At 46.8% G+C, this 16,160-nt stretch overlaps 1 protein-coding gene and 1 long non-coding RNA gene across 3 annotated transcripts in view; one reads left to right on the top strand and one right to left on the bottom strand.

Annotated features, from left to right (window-relative positions):
* Nucleotides 1–456: 456 nt before the first annotated feature.
* On the bottom strand, nucleotides 457–7,959 carry LOC133485370 (uncharacterized). Its single transcript, XR_009790674.1, has 3 exons — nucleotides 5,123–7,959; nucleotides 4,628–4,794; nucleotides 457–1,209 (listed from the first exon to the last, which is right to left on the bottom strand). It is a non-coding gene; the product is annotated as an uncharacterized LOC133485370 (long non-coding RNA).
* Nucleotides 7,960–9,101: 1,142 nt separating this feature from the next.
* pdzd8 (PDZ domain containing 8) overlaps nucleotides 9,102–16,160 on the top strand; it is an 89,414-nt gene continuing 82,355 nt past the window's right edge. Inside the window, exons 1-2 of one of the 2 annotated variants that reach the window (XM_061788944.1) lie at nucleotides 9,121–9,203; nucleotides 9,650–10,162. In XM_061788944.1, the coding sequence (XP_061644928.1) occupies nucleotides 9,181–9,203; nucleotides 9,650–10,162 (536 nt within the window). In that variant the 5' untranslated portion in view covers nucleotides 9,121–9,180. Of the gene's footprint in view, nucleotides 10,163–16,160 lie in introns of both variants that reach the window. The other variant, XM_061788943.1, reaches the window with a different exon arrangement.

Raw genomic sequence — 16,160 nt, 5'->3', positions numbered from 1 at the left:
GCCAGCCAATCGCAAGGCACATAGAAACAAACAACCATTTGCACTCACATTCACACCTATGGGCAATTTAGAGTCTACAATCAACATACCACGCATGTTTGTAGGATGTGGGAGGAAACTGGAGTGCCCGGAGAAAACCCGCCCAGGCACGGGGAGAACATGCAAACTCCACACCCCGGTCCCCAGAACTGTGAGGCAGATGTGCTAACCAGTCGCCCACCGTGCAGTTTACATGTTCTCCTTGTACCTGCGTGGGTGTTCTCCGGGCACTCCGGTTTCCTCCCACGTCCCAAAAACATACATGGTAAGTTGATTGAAGACTGTAAATTGCCCGTAGGTGTGAATATTTGCCCTGCGATTGGCTGGCGACCAGGTCAGGGTGTACCCCGCCTCTCACCTGAAGATAGCTGGGATAGGCTCCAGCAGGCCCGCGACCCTTGTGAGAATAAAGCGGTACAGAAAATGGATGGATGGATGGATTTGAACAACCCCTTTTCTCCCACCTTCGCCAACACCAAGGGCTGAACTGCCTTTTTATTTTTCCATTTTAGGATTATTTTGTAGTTTAAAACCAGTGGATTGAAATATTGATTATTGGTTTTAAGATAACGAGACCATTTCCTCACCCTGCATTGTTCCACGCTCATCCTCTTTCAAACATGTAATGAATGTTTCAAATGTTGTGTGGTGTGGAGAACATTACTATTTTCCATGTGACATTTGTGGTGTGGTGTGGAACATTTCATCTGGTTCAGTTAACAACATATTCGACGTTAGACATTCGAGTTTGCAGCAATACAGTCACTAGTGGTGTTCATGTAAAGTTCTTAAAATATTAACTCCTAGTCGAGTCACAGACTGTCTTATGAACCCATGTCTGTAGTCTCGTTCCGTCGCCCGTGGGTGTCGCTGTTGCCTGTTCCAACTCCCAAGTGGCAATATTCAACAGGGTGGAGGCGCCTTTGTTGGTGCAATCCTTTGACTGCCGGGGAGTTAATTAACTTAGCGTCCGGGGGCGAACACGGCATCCTTGGGTCTCCGGTTTGAAGCTCCAGGCAGCCGTGATTCACTTAGCGTCGGCATGGCAAAGCAAATGTTTGTCTTGATCCGTTTAGAGTCTGTGTCTCGCCAGCCTACCTCAGCGGGGAACGGCGGTAGTGCGAGGCTGGGGTGCCGGGTGGCATCTTTTGCATGGCATGTCTGCTACACCTGTAATTACAAGGGACAGAAAGGGACCATTCACACTCTCATTCACACCTAAGGGCAATTGAGAATCTTCAATTCAACCCGGTCCTCAGAACTGTGAATGACTGGTTAGCACATCTGCCTCACAGTTCTGAGGACTGTGGTTCAAATCCCGGGCCCGCCTGTTTGCAGCTTGCATGTTCTCTCCGTGCCTGCGTGGGGTTTCTCCGGGTACTCTGGTTTCCTCCCACATTCACAAAAAAACATGTGTGGTAGGTTGACTAAAGACTCTAAATTGCCTGTATGTGTGGATGTGAGTGTGATTTTCATTTTCCATTTCATTTTCGGGAGACTTTAACATTCATGTTGACAATAACATGGGAAAAAAACAGAACAGCAGAACTCTCTGCTATACTGGACACATTTGACCACTCTCAACATATTAAGAGTCCAACCCACACTCAAGGTCACATCTTAGACCTGGTCATCTCTAAGGTTGTTGAAATTCTAGCAGCTGACATTAAGCATATGGCTATTTCTGACCATTTTTGTGTTGTCTTTGAATTACAGATTCTCCCAAAAGTTCAGACAACCTCTAAGTTAAGAAAAGGTACGTAAATGAGAGTACCGCCATTAAGTTTATGGAGACCATAGCTGTGCCACAAACTGTGACTGCTGAGACAATTGATGACCTTTTGCATAATTTCACTTGGAAAATCTCAAATGTCGTGAATGCTGTCGCTCCTATTAAAACTAAGACAATCTTGAGGCCACCTAGAACATCGTGGAGGAGCCCAATGATGGTAAAGACCTCTAAATCAAAGTCTTGGAAAGCAGAACGTAAGTGGAGAAAAACTAAACTCCAAATTGACTATGACCTCTCCAGACAATGTCTTTGTAATTTTAACCAAGAGTTAGTCAAGGCTAGACAGCTACACTTTTCTGAAATCATCAGTAAGAACTTCAACAATACTTGCACTCTGTTTGGTGTGGTTGACAAGCTCACAACCCACCCCGAATAAGAAAGCTCCAGAACTCCTAACAGCAGATTTGAATTTGCTTGCTATTGTCATGAACGGAACAGAGGATAGGACCCAAAAATGCACAACTCCAAAACAAATGGACAGTTTCAAAATGTGAAGTTTAATATACGGCCAGAGGTCGGTACGCAGGCAGCCAATCCAAAAAAGGAAAAAACGTGAGGCAAAAAAGGCGAGGTCGATAATCGGAACAGGGTCTAGTCTTACTGTGAGTCTGTGACGTGAAAACAAGGAATGCTGGAACGCGACGTCAAGGTACAATGAACTGGTGACTAGAAAGAATGAGACACGAGGTTAAATGCAAGGGGTAATTAGGGTGAACGAGGCACAGGTGGTGAAGATGCTCTCAGGAGCAGGTGTGTACGAGACGGGGAAAACAACAACCGGAACACACACCTATGACAGTACCCCCCCTTAACGGCCGGCCCCAGATGGCACCGGAGCCCCTGGATGCGCAACGTGGAAGTCCCGAATGAGCGAGTCATCCACGATAAATGGAGACGGCACCCATGAACGTAGCCAGGCCCGTAGCCCTCCCAGTCCACCAGATATTGAAACCCCCTCCCCCTCTGACGAGACGACAACAGCTGCCTCACAGTGAAGACAGGGCCCCCATCCACGAACCGAGGGGGAGGAGCGGGCCTGGAAGGTGGGACCAGAGGGGATTCCCGGGCGGGCTTGAGCAGGGTGAAAAGCAGGGTGGACCCACATCGACCTTCGGAGCCCAAGCTTCACTGTGACAGGGTTGATGATCTTTGTGATAGGGAAGGGCCCAACAAACCTGGGAGCGAGCTTTCTGGACTCCACCCGGAGTGGAATATGTTTGGTAGAGAGCCAAACTCGCTGACCCACTTTGTAGTTCGGGGCCGGTGTCCTCCGACGGTCAGCAGCGGTTTTGTAGGACCGTCCCTGGCGCAGCCGCCTCTGGCGGGCTTGCTCCCAGGTCCTCTTGCAGCATCTCACCAAGGTCAATGCCGCTGGAACTGTGGACTCTAGGGCTATGGCAGGAAATAGAGATGGTTGGTAACCATGCACAACGTGAAAAGGCGATAGACCAGTGGATGCAGAGGGGAGGGAATTGTGAGAGAATTCGACCCAAACCAGTTTCTGAGACCAGGATTGTTGCTCCTGTAAAGCAAGACATCTGAGCCCAGTCTCCAGGTCGTGGTTCAGCCTCTCGGTTTATCTGTTGGTTTCAGGGTGAAACCCTGATGACAGACTGACGGTAGCACCTATGAGATTGCAAAACTCCTTCCAAAATTGCGAAATGAATTGGGGAACCCTATAAAATACCATATTCTTGGGGAAACCATGGAATTTGAATACCTGGTGTATCATTAACTCTGCAGTGTCTTTAGCTGAGGGGAGTTTCGAGAGTGCAATGAAGTGTGCAATGAAGTGTGCCATCTTAGAGAACCTGTCCACGACTGTGAGAATGGTGGTATTTCCTTTCAAGGCCGGTAATCCCGTCACAAAGTCTACGGAGATGTCTGACCAAGGACGTTGTGCCAATAGGCAGGGGTCGCAACTCCCCAGAAGGACGTTTACGAGAGGACCTGTTAGCAGCACATACCTGGCAAGCATTGACATAATTGGTAACATCCCTTCTAACATTGGGCTACCAAAAGCGCTGTTCGACCACAGATTGAGCCTTGGCAATGCCTGGGTGACATACAGTCCGGTTAGTGTAAGCCCAGTGGATGACTCTTCCCCTTATGGTTGGAACCACATAAAGCCTGTTTTCAGGGTAATTTTTGGGCTAATAGTGTTCTTCAGAGCCTCCTTTACCGCAGTCTCAATGTCCCAAACAAAAGCAAAAACAAAACAAGACTCGGACCAAGAATTCTCTATGCAGAAAATGAAAATCTGGTTTACCATTTTTAGAACCAGGTCGGTAAGGATAACGTGAAATTGAATCTAGTGAAGAACAGAGCCCATTTAGCCTGCCTCAGATTTAATCTCTTATCAGATTTAAGATTCTTGTGATCTGTCCATACTAAAAACAGAGTATGTGCCCCCTCTAGCCATTGCCTCCACTCCACCAAAGCCGCCTTGACTCCCAGCAGTTCACGGTCACCAATGTCATAATTTCTCTCGGCTGGGGTCAGTTTCTTGGAGAGATAAGCACAAGGATGTAATTTACCATCCTTGAGACATTTCTGGGAGAGCACTGCTCCTGTACCGGCATCAGACGCATCAACTTCTACCCCAAACTGCTGTTTGAGATCTGGCAAAGTGAGGATGGGAGCGGAGGTAAAGCTTGATTTAAGTTTCTGAAAAGCTGCCTGACAAAGCGGGTTGATACGAAAGGTCTGTGTGGCGAGGTAAGATCATGCAAAGGCGAGGCTATAGAACTGAAATTTCTAATGAACTTTATGGAGAAATTAGCGAAGCCTAAAAACCTTTGTACGCCTTTGCGTGACGTGGTTGTGGGCCAATTAGTCACAGCATCAACTTTGCAAGGGTCCATCTTGATTTCACCTGGAGCCAGCAGGAACGCCAGAAAAGAAACGGATGCCTTGTGGAACTCACATTTCTCAGCCTTGACATATAGTTCATTCTGCAGTAACTGCTGAAACACAGAGCGGACATGAATGATGTGAGTCTCCTCATCCGGGGAGAATATCTAAATATCATCCAAATATACAAAAACATACACATTCAACATGTCACGCAAGACATCATTGACAAAGTTCTGGAACACAGCTGGAGCGTTAGTTCGTCCAAAAGGCATCACCAAATACTCGTAATGTCCCGTTGGCGTGTTGAATGCTGTTTTCCATTCATCCCCCTCCCTTATCCTGACTAGATGATATGCATTTCTTAAATCTAGTTTGGTGAAAACCTTGGCTCCCTCCAGGAACTCAAACGCGGTGGAGATGAGAGGAAGAGGGTACCTGTTTTTCACAGTTATGTCGTTGAGACCCCGGTAATCGATACAGGATCGCAGAGTCTTATCCTTCTTGTCCACAAAGAAAATCCGGCTCCCGCAGGGGAAGAAGATGGGTGAATAATCTCGGCTGCCAGTGATTCATCCACATACTCCTTCATAGCCTTGTGTTCCGGCCCTGAAAGAGACCTCCCTCGTGGGGGTGTGGTTCCAGGCAGCAAGTTAACTGCACAGTCATAAGGTCTGTGGGGTGGAAGCGATTTGGCCTTGGACTTGGAAAAAACATCTTTAATGTCCTGGTAACAGGTGGGCACTTGAGATAAGTCAGGATCCCCAGATAGGGTCTGTGGATTGACATTTGAAACATAGCCCTGAACATCGCATGGAGGCTTGAAACAGTTCTGGGCATAATTGCTGCCCCATGACATAATCTGCCCAGAGGACCAGTAAATGTGGGGGTTATGTAGTTTCAACCATGGGTTCCCTAAAATAAGGTCATGATTCATGGCATCAAAAACATGAAAACGAATGCGTTCCGAGTGAGAATCAGTCAATGTGAGTGTTTGAGTGCGGTGAGTGATCTTGCCCATAAATCTGCCGTCTGCAGCATAGGTGTTGCGGTGGCGTTTTATTTGAAAGTTTCTAAGGTGCATCCGTCTTATGAGGAGGGAGTTGAGTAGGTTTGCGTCAGAACCAGAGACAATTAATACAGGTGTTGAATTTCTCGATCAGGAGACCATAGTGTCACTTTAGGAAGAACCCGGGTAGGGTCTTCCTTAATGAAATTTAGACTCACCGCTCCCGTGCCCTTGCTACCGGCACCGGCAACCTTGACGTGGCAGTTGCTCACGAAAAGACCCAACTGCCCGCAGTAGAAGCACCACCCTTCCCTGTTGAACCTGCCCAGTTGCATGGGTTTATCTGTGGTGACGCTAGCCAGTGGATTGAGACCGGAAACAGGGGATCTGCCTTGGTTTGCCTGGTCACCAAGGCTGGTCAGTTCGTTCTGTCATGAACGAAACAGAGGATCGGACCCAAAAATGCACGACTGCAAAACAAATGGACAGTTTCAAAAAGAGAAGTTTAATATACGGACAGAGGTCAGGTACACAGGCAGGCAATCCAAAAAAGGCAACAGTATCCAAAAACGTGAGGCAAACAGGCGAGGTCGATAATCGGAAGAGGGTCTCGTCTTACTGTGAGTTTGTGATGTGGAAACAAGGAATGCTGGAACGCGACGACAAGGTACAACGAACTGGCCACTAAAAAGAATGAGATACGAACTTAAATGCAAGGGATAATTAGGGTGAATGAGGCACAGGTGGTGAAGATGCTCTCAGGAGCAGGTGTGTACGAGAGAGGGGGAAAACAACAACCGGAACACACACCCATGACAGTTATCCATCCATCCATCCATTTTCTGAGCCGCTTTTCCTCACTAGGGTCGCGGGCGTGCTTGAGTCTATCCCAGCTGTCATCGGGCAGGAGGCGGGGTACACCCTGAACTGGTTGCCAGCCAATCGCAGGGCACATAGGAACAAACAACCATTCGCACTCACAGTCATGCCTACGGGCAATTTAGAGTCTCCAAATCATGCATGTTTTTGGGATGTGGGAGGGAACCGGAGTGCCCGGAGAAAACCCACGCAGGCACGGGGAGAACATGCAAACTCCACACAGGCGGGGCCGGGGATTGAACCCGGGTCCTCAGAACTGTGAGGCTGACGCTCTAACCAGTCGTCCACTGTGCCGCCCATGACAGTTATTTTAGTGAAAAAATACAATCCAGCACAAATCAGCAAAATGATAAAATAATGCTACATCTGAAGCCACCCAGGAAAAACTCTATTACCATGTCAGAATTTGATACAGTTGACAAAAAAAAAAACAACAATCGAAAAAAGTTCAGCAGCTGAAACCATCAACGAGCTGTCTTGACTCAATACCATCTGACTTTTTCAAAGCTATTGCAAAGTCTGTGCTAGCTGATTTGCAGCAAATAATCATTTGCTCACTTCAGCCAGGGGAGTTTCCTAAAGCTCTTAAAGTAGCTGCCATTAAGCCTCTTCTAAAAAATTTTTTAACAATGGACACTTCCATGTTAGCAAGCTATAGACCCATCTAAAATCTCCCTTTCATAGCCAAGATTGCTGAGATTATTTTTAATCGACTCTGCAATTTCTTGAATTTAAATGGACTTTTTGACAAATTTCAATCAGGTTTCTGAACTCATCACATAACAGAATCTACTCTTATCAAAGCGCTAAATGACGTAAGGTTGAATACTGACTTGGGAAAGGTGTAAATTCTCGTCTTGTTGGATCTCAGAGCAGCTTTTGATACGGTAGATCATTCCTACCTGGAGGAAAGGAGTTATTTTGTAACCATTGGAAGTGTTCAATCTCATCGAATGGCAATGACCTATGGGGTCCCTCAAGGGTCAGTTCTTGGACCCCTCCTGTTCAGCCTGTATATGCTACCCTTGAGTCAAATTCTTCAGAACTTTAATTTTGACTATCATAGCTATGCAGATGACACACAGTTATATCTAGCAGTGTCTCCAGATGACTACAGTTCAATTGAGGTCTTGTGTCACTGTTTAAAACAGATAAATAACTGGATGAGCCAAAATTTTCTTCATTTAAACCACAACAAAACTGAGATAAATGTTTTTGGCAATAAAGAAAAGAGGATTGCTGTTAGTAATACCTGGAGTCAGTCTGTTTAAAAACCAAAGGCCAAGTCCAAAACCTTGGTGTACTGATAGATTCCGACCTGACTTTCAACAGTTATATCAAATCAATTCCTCAAACTGCCTTGTACCATCTGAAGAACATATTCAGAGTGAAGGCTTGCATGCCAAGTGAAGGCTTTTTTTTTTTTTAGATAAAAGCACATCCTTGCTTTTATCTCAAGTAGACTTGACTATTGTAATGGTCTTCTGCTCAAAAAGAGCATTAAACAGCTGCAGCTCATTCAGAATGCTGCAGCTCGGGTTCGGACCAGAACAAAGAGGTCAGAGCATATTACTCCAATTCTAAAGTCTCTTCACTGGCTCCCAGTCAGCTTTAGAAGAGATTTTCAAATTCTGCTACTGGTCTATAAAGCACTAAATGGTTTAGGTCCTGAATACATGAAATAAATGCTAATGGAATATAAACACAGTAGGGCTCTGAAATCTACAGACTTAGGTCAAATAGAGGACCACAGAGTCCAAAGCAAACATGGTGACGCAGCACTTAGCTATTATGCTGCACACAAAAGGAATAAATTGCCAACAGAGGTGACGTCAGCCCCAAGTGTGAATGTTTTTAAGTCCAGGTTAAAACTCATCTTTTCTTTTTTCTCATGCTTTTTAGAGCATTTCCACTTTTATTTATTTATTGATATTTCTTGCACTGACTGCTGTTTCAATTGTACTTTTGATTTTTCTATTTAAAATGTTTCTCAGCTGTTTATTTGTTTATAAATTATGTAAATCATGTAAACCACATTGAGTTACCTTGTGTATGAAATGTGCTATGAAATGTGCTATATAAATAAATTTGCTTTGCTTTGCTTCCCTCATTTGGCACGGTGTCGTTCTCAAATTATTGATAAAACACCTGGAAAGGGTATAATGTCAGTTTGAGGCTTTCACTATATAAAACATTAAAATGTTCTTAAATGATGAGTGGTGAAAAAAACCCTGTCCTTTTATTTGGTTAACAATTTAATCTGGGCTATATAGGCTTTACTCTTTGTACTTCATTGTTTTATTACGATTGGTCTATAATGGAAGTCAGAGATAGAACCCTTCCTCAAATTGGCTACGACTTTTATTCGTCTCTTTCTTATTTACTATTGTTCCTTATAAAAGGGTGCTTCAGGTTAGTGTCGTAAATCATAGTTGGAATGATTCTGCTGTTCAATGGAATTGGTTGCAGTGCCATGGAAACAAGCGACTAATCCGGTCCGCCGTGAACGCCACAAAATCAACGTCACATTCCGTCATTACGCATTGTTGCGTCACGTCGTTTGTCCAATCAGGACGAGATTCCGAAGCTCCGGAAAGAAGCAGATGATATGGCGGCTTCGAGAGAGACCAGGTGGAACTTGCTTTGTTAACACGAATAAAGCGATGATTATCGACATACTTTGACTTGGAGAGGGCGACGAGGCAGCTGCTCAAAATGATTTACTTAATCTTAATTTCGGCATTCTCCGGAGCAGTCGTTACATTGATTTTCCAGTTCTTGTTGCTCTACCGGAGGAGCCCAGAGCCTATCGCGAGGACGGAGCAGTACGCCAAAGTAGTGCCTGATAACGAAGGATTGAAGGATTACTTTAATAGCCAGCATGTGGATCCAGGCCATCTGCAGCAGCAGGACGGTCACGGCACAGCGTCTGCTGGTTCCAAGCAGCAAGAGGCTGTCACCGGCGGCAGCCCCAAACAACAACAACAACAGTCGCCGCCTGCGCAGAGCGACTCGGCTGATGCGGACAAGCCCGAAACCTGTCACTTCCTCAATGCTATCTTTTTGTTCCTCTTCAGGGAGCTGCGGGACACTCCTGTCGTCAGACACTGGCTCACCAAAAAGATCAAGGTAGAGTTTGAGGAGCTGCTGCAAACCAAGACAGCAGGTCGGCTGCTGGAGGGGCTCAGCCTGCGAGATATTTCTTTAGGCAATTCTCTTCCGGTCTTCAAGTCTGCTAAACTCGTGAAGCCGGTGCATCTGAACGAGGACGGCATGCCGGAGGAACTCAACTTTGAGGTGGACATTGAGTACAATGGCGGCTTCCATCTCGCCATTGACGTGGAGTTGGTGTTCTGGAAGTCTGCTTACCTGTTCGTCAAGATGAGGCGCGTGGTGGGCAAACTGAGGCTGCAGTTCACCCGCGTGCCCTTCACCCACTGGTCCTTCTCCTTCCTCGATGACCCGCTCGTGGACTTTGAGGTCAAGTCCCAGTTTGAAGGCAGGCCTCTTCCTCAGCTCACCTCCATTATCGTCAACCAACTCAAACGGGTCATCAAAAAGAAACACACACTACCCAACTACAAAATCAGGTAGCTCATCGCTATTGTCTCAGTATGATCATATCTACTGTACATATGCATCCGATATACTACTCAGAAGAGAAACACGTGTTTCAGGTCACTCTAGTCTTGAGTACTCACCAATACTGATATCGAGTACTGATACCATTTGTACTTTTGATACATAACATTTAAATTAACACAGTGACATATCACTGTGAACTTTAATTCTTTCTGATACGCATGACGATTTGCTGATGTCAACCCATCACAGTGTAGCGCCAACTAATGGCGAGGAGGACTTCCTCAATGTCAGGCTTTTTATTTTTTGCCTGAAGTACGGCTGGCTGGCATCGGCAGCCTTCACCAGTACCAGTTACCTTGAAATAAGGCCGCTATCAGCCCTGTATACCTGCATTGGTACTTTCCCATCCCTAGTAGAGCTGCAGTAAACCCCCACTGTATCACGGTTTACACATTGCGGTCCTGTAGTATTACAGATTTTTTTGATGTTATTAGTTTTTAAAATTTTTGTTTTGTTTTTTATGACCGTTATCCATTGCCCTTGTGCGCTCTCAATATATTGTCTTGAAATACGTTTATATAATTTTAAAAGTGTGTTTATAAACCTTACATTTGTTTTAAATGCTATAAAAACATGCCCATGGTGTATTTCAGTAAGGGTTATCGCGGGGGTGGTCAGGAACTTTACCCATGCAATGGAGGGGGGATTACGGTATACCTATAAGTAAATTGAGCTCAGTTATGGAACAAATGAAACTTGTGAGTCAAGGTACCATTGTATCAGACGTAGGACCTTTACATCAAGGGAATAGCAATAGAGGTGAAATGATCAATTAATTGACAATTATTTTGATAATCGATTAATAGTTTAGCGCTGTTTTTAAACTTAAAATTGTCCAAATCCTCCGATTTCAGCTTCTCAATAGTGAATATGCTCAGATTTCTATCGTCCTCAATGAAAGCAGGATGATTATATTTGTGTTAAATCAAAATAAGACATTTGCAAACATCTTGTTTTACAATGATCAACATTTCTGCCTATTTTCTGATGTGTTGCGCTCCAAATCAGTACATGAATTTTAATGAATTTGTGGAAAAAATAAGTTAGTTTTACTTCAGTATCTATTTACAAAAATAATCGTTATTTGCAGCCCTATAATCTATAAATAATCTGTAATTGATATAAAGTTGAACCTGAAGCAGCTTCAGGAGTGTATATAGCAGGTCTTTGCATTAATCATTACTTACACAAGAAGTAACGGTCAGTTTCAAAAAGGTTGGTGAGTACATCGATCCCTTTCAAGTGATATTGCTTAATTGTTGTTCATTTGGTTTTGTTTAATCATTAAACAATCCATCCATGCATCCATTTTCTACCGGTTATCCGAGGTCGGATCGCGGGGGCAGTAGCTTTACCAGGGCTGCCCAGAATTCCCTTTCCCCAGCCACTTCATCCAGCTCTTCCGGGGGGATCCCGAGGCGTTCCCAGGCCAGCCGAAAGACATAGTCTCTCCAGGCGTGTAGTCTCTCCAGGCGTGTCCTGGGTCGTCCCCGGGGTGTCCGGAACACCTCACCAAGGAGGCGTCCGGGAGGCATCCGAATCAGATGCCCCAGCCACCTCATCTGGCTCCTCTCGATGTGGAGGAGCAGCGACTCTACTCTGAGATCCTCCCGGATGACCGAGCTTCTCACCCTATCTGTAAGAGAGAGCCCGGACAGCCTGTGGAGGAAACTCATTTCGGCCGCTTGTATCCGGGATCTTGTTCTTTCGGTCACGACCCACAGCTCGTGACCATAGGTGAGGGTAGGAACGTAGATCGACCGGTAAATCGAGAGCTTCGCCTTTCGGCATAGCTCCTTCTTTACCACAACAGACCGATACAAAGTCCGCATCACTGCAGACGCTGCACCGATCCGCCTGTTGATCCCCCGTTCCATTCTTCCCTCACTCGTGAACAAGACCCCAAGATAATTGAACTTCTCCACTTGGGGCAGGATGTCATCCCCGACCTGGAGAAGGCATGCCACCCTTTTCCGACTGAGGACCATGGTCTCAGATTTGGAGGTGCAAATTCTCATCCCAGCCGCTTCACACTCGGCTGCGAACTGCTCCAGTGAGAGTTGGAGATCACGGCTTGATGAAGCCAACAGAACCACATCATCTGCAAAAAGCAGAGATGCAATACTGAGGCCACCAAACCGGACCCCCTCTACGCCTCGGCTGTGCCTTGAAATTCTGTCCATAAAAGTTATGAACAGAATCGGTGACAAAGGGCAGCCTTGGCGGAGTCCAACCCTCACCGGGAACGAGTCCGACTTACTGCCGGCTATACGGACCAAGCTCTGACTCCGGTCGTACAGGGACCGAACAGCCCGTATCAGGGGGTTCGGTACCCCATACTCCCGAAGCACCCCCCACGGGATCCCCCGAGGGACACGGTCGAACGCCTTCTCCAAGTCCACAAAACACATGTAGACTGGTTGGGCGAACTCCCATGCACCCTCGAGGACCCTGCCGAGGGTGTAGAGGTGGTCCACTTTTCCATGGCCAGGACGAAAACCACACTGCTCCTCCTGAATCTGAAATTCGATTTCCCGATGGACCCTCCTCTCCAGCACCCCTGAATAGACCTTACCAGGGAGGCTGAGGAGTGTGATCCCCCTGTAGTTGGAACACACCTTCCGGTCCCCCTTCTTAAAAAGGGGGACCACCACCCCGCCCCACAACATCCAGAGCCTTTAGAAAGTCCGGGCAAATCTCATCCACCCCGGGGCCTTGCCACCGAGGAGCTTTTTAACCAACTCGGTGACCTCAAACCCAGAGATAGGAGAACACGCCTCAGAGAACCCACACTCTGCTTCCTCATGGGAAGGCGTGTCTGTGGAATTGAGGAGGTCTTCGAAGTATTCTCCCCACCGACTCACAGTGTCCCGAGTGCAGGTCAGCAGCGCCCCATCAACACTATACACAGTGTTGGTGGTGCACTGCTTTTCTCTCCTGAGATGCCGAATGGTGGACCAAAGTTTCATCGAAGGCGTCCGGAAGTGTTTTTCCATGGCATCACCGAACTCCTCCCATACCTGAGTTTTTGCTTCAGCGACCACCAAAGCTGCATTCCGCTTGGCCAGCCGGTACCTATCAGCAGCCTCAGGAGTCCCACCGGCCAAAAAAGCCCGATAGGACTCCTTATTCAGCTTGACGGCATCCCTCACCGTTGGTGTCCACCAACGGGTTTGGGGATTGCCGCCACGACAGGCACAGACCACCTTACGGCCACAGCTCCGGTCGGCCGCCTCAGCAATGGAGGCGCGGAACATGGTCCACTCGGACTTGATGTCCCCCGCGTCACCCGCAACATCAGCAAAGTTCTGTCGGAGGTGGGAGTTAAAACCCCTTCTGACAGGGGATTCTGCCAGACGTTCCCAGCAGACCCTCAGAATACGTTTGGGCCTGCCACGTCAGACCGGCATCTTCACCCACCATCGGAGCCAACTCACCACCAGGTGGTGATCAGTTGACAGCTCCGCCCCTCTCTTCACCAGAGTGTCCAAGACATGTGGCCGCAAGTCCGATGACACGACCACAAAGTTGATCATCGAACTGCGACCTAGGGTGTCCAGGTGCCAAGTGCACGTGTGGACACCCTTATACTTGAACATGGTGGTTGTTATGGACAATCCGTGATAAGCACAGAAGTCCAATAACAGATCACTGCTCGGGTTCTGATGGGGGGGGGGGGGCGTTCCTCCCAATCACGCCCTTCCAGGTCTCACTGTCATTGCCCACATGAGCATTGAAGTCCCCCAGCAGAACGATGGAGTCCCCAGCGGGAGCGCTCTCCAGCACCCCCTCCAAGGACTCCAAAAAGGGTGGGTACTCTGAACTACTGTTTGGTGCATAGGCACAAACAACAGTCAGGACCCGTCCCCCCACCCGAAGGCGGAGGGAGGCTACCCTCTTGTCCACCGGGGTGAACCCCAACGTACAGGCGGCGAGCCGGGGGGCAATAAGTATACTCACACCTGCTCGGCGCCTCTCACCGTGGGCAACTCCAGAGTTGAAGAGAATCCAAACCCTCTCGAGAGGACTGGTTCCAGAGCCCAAGCTGTGCATGGAGGCGAGTCCGACTATGTCTAGTCGGAACTTCTCGACCTCACACACCAGCTTCCCTGCCAGAGAGGTGACATTCCACGTCCCTCGAGCCAGCTTCTGTAGCCGGATCGGATCGCCAAGGTCCCTGCCTTCGGCCACCGCCCAGCTCACACTGCACCCGACCCCAATGACCCCTCCCACAGGTGGTGAGCCCATGGGAAGGGGGACCCACGTTACCGTTTCGGCTGTGACCCGCGTCCGGGCAAGCAAAACCGAGTCCATCGTTGGTCATCATCATAAGGGGTCTTTGAGCCATGCTTTGTCTGGTCCCTCACCTTGGACCTGTTTGTCATGGGTGACCCTGCCAGGGGCATAAATCCCCAGACAACTTAACTCCTAGGATCATTGGGACACACAAACCCCTCCACCACGATAAGGTGACGGCACATTAAACAATACCAAATAAATAGGTATTAAAAAGTAATTGAGAAAAACATGATTTCACAATAAACTATAATGCAAAATACATTTCTCTGATTGTTCGATTAATCTATGACATAATCGATAGAATAATCGATTCTAAAAATATTCGATAGCTGCAGCCTTAAGCAGCATTTGATGAAACATTGTGTGAGTGAGAGAAAGACCATTAATAAAGATCAGCAACAACGTCGAGGTGGCAGGAGTGAAAGTATTATTATACGGTACTCTCCAGATCTAAACCCGATGCATGCATTATACCTACTCAAGAGGGGATTGAAGGGAAAAGTGTACAGTATTTGAGCTGTTCCAATACTTTGTTCACTCTTTGTGTTTGATTACCAATAGTTCTTTCTTGCAAGTTGCGTATCATAGCCAGATATACCCGAAATAAAAGTTGGAATTTTGGTCCCTCCAGGGTTTCCCACGTATACATTTATTTGTGGCGGGCCCCCACAAGTGAATTTTGGCTGCTATATGTTCGTCTTCGCTGTGAATGTGGCGTGTTGTCACACGCCGGTCAATAGGTGGCAATATGCATCGCCTCTGCCAAGACGCGCAGCTTGGTCTGCCAGCGAAGAAGAGGCTCAAGACGAAGTGGGCAGCCAGCGCGACTTGCGAGGGACACGAACAGACAAAGGTAATAACAAATGAAAACAAGTAACGTTTTCACCAAAAAAAATCAAACAAAAAAACTCAGTACGACTATGCTGCCAAACAAGACCAGAAGTTCGAACAGGTCGAATTTATGTTATATAAAGCTGTCTCTCTGTTAACGTAGTTCGAAGCTAAACGTGTATCAACAATATTATCTCGTGCTATGTTTGTATTGCATGGAGCGGTTCTTCTCGTCAGTTGACGCGAATTACGTCTCATTCAACAGATGAATATTGAAAATTATTTCAAGCGAAGCACTAAAAAGCCTTGCCAACATGCTGTAGAATCTGCTAGTTCGGAAGCAACAAGTGAGACTTAGCACTTAACACAAGGCTGCTCCTAATTTATTTTCCCCCTTGTTTTTATGACTGCATCAGTGACCCAGAGTGGCTCAAAATGCCTCAGTTTAAGTCATGGCTGTATGTGACACAGACACAAATTTAGTAGCTGCATTATATCTTCAGTTATTAATTAGCATTTTTTTGGTGTTCATTTTGTAATTTTATTATTCTACATTTTAGGGATGTTTTGTCGATTGTGCAGTATGCAGAAGCCTACAGCTAAGAGGCCCCGGAAGGAGGGCTTTGTTGAGTTTGGAGCAGAAGTTTACAGCATAGACTTGGAACACCGGCATATCACCACAGAGCACCACAAGGACAAAGCATCTCTCACACTAACTTTTCAACAATGAATAGGGTAAGAACATCAATTCAATGATTAAAACAGACAAACAAACAAACAAACTTGTTTTTATAAGTGCAGTTTTAACAGTTA

Source organism: Phyllopteryx taeniolatus, chromosome 11, assembly GCF_024500385.1.
Source record: "Phyllopteryx taeniolatus isolate TA_2022b chromosome 11, UOR_Ptae_1.2, whole genome shotgun sequence".
NCBI lineage: Eukaryota > Metazoa > Chordata > Actinopteri > Syngnathiformes > Syngnathidae > Phyllopteryx > Phyllopteryx taeniolatus.
The sequence above is the reverse complement of the archived record's forward strand: the minus strand, read 5'-3'. Positions and strand labels throughout refer to the sequence as shown.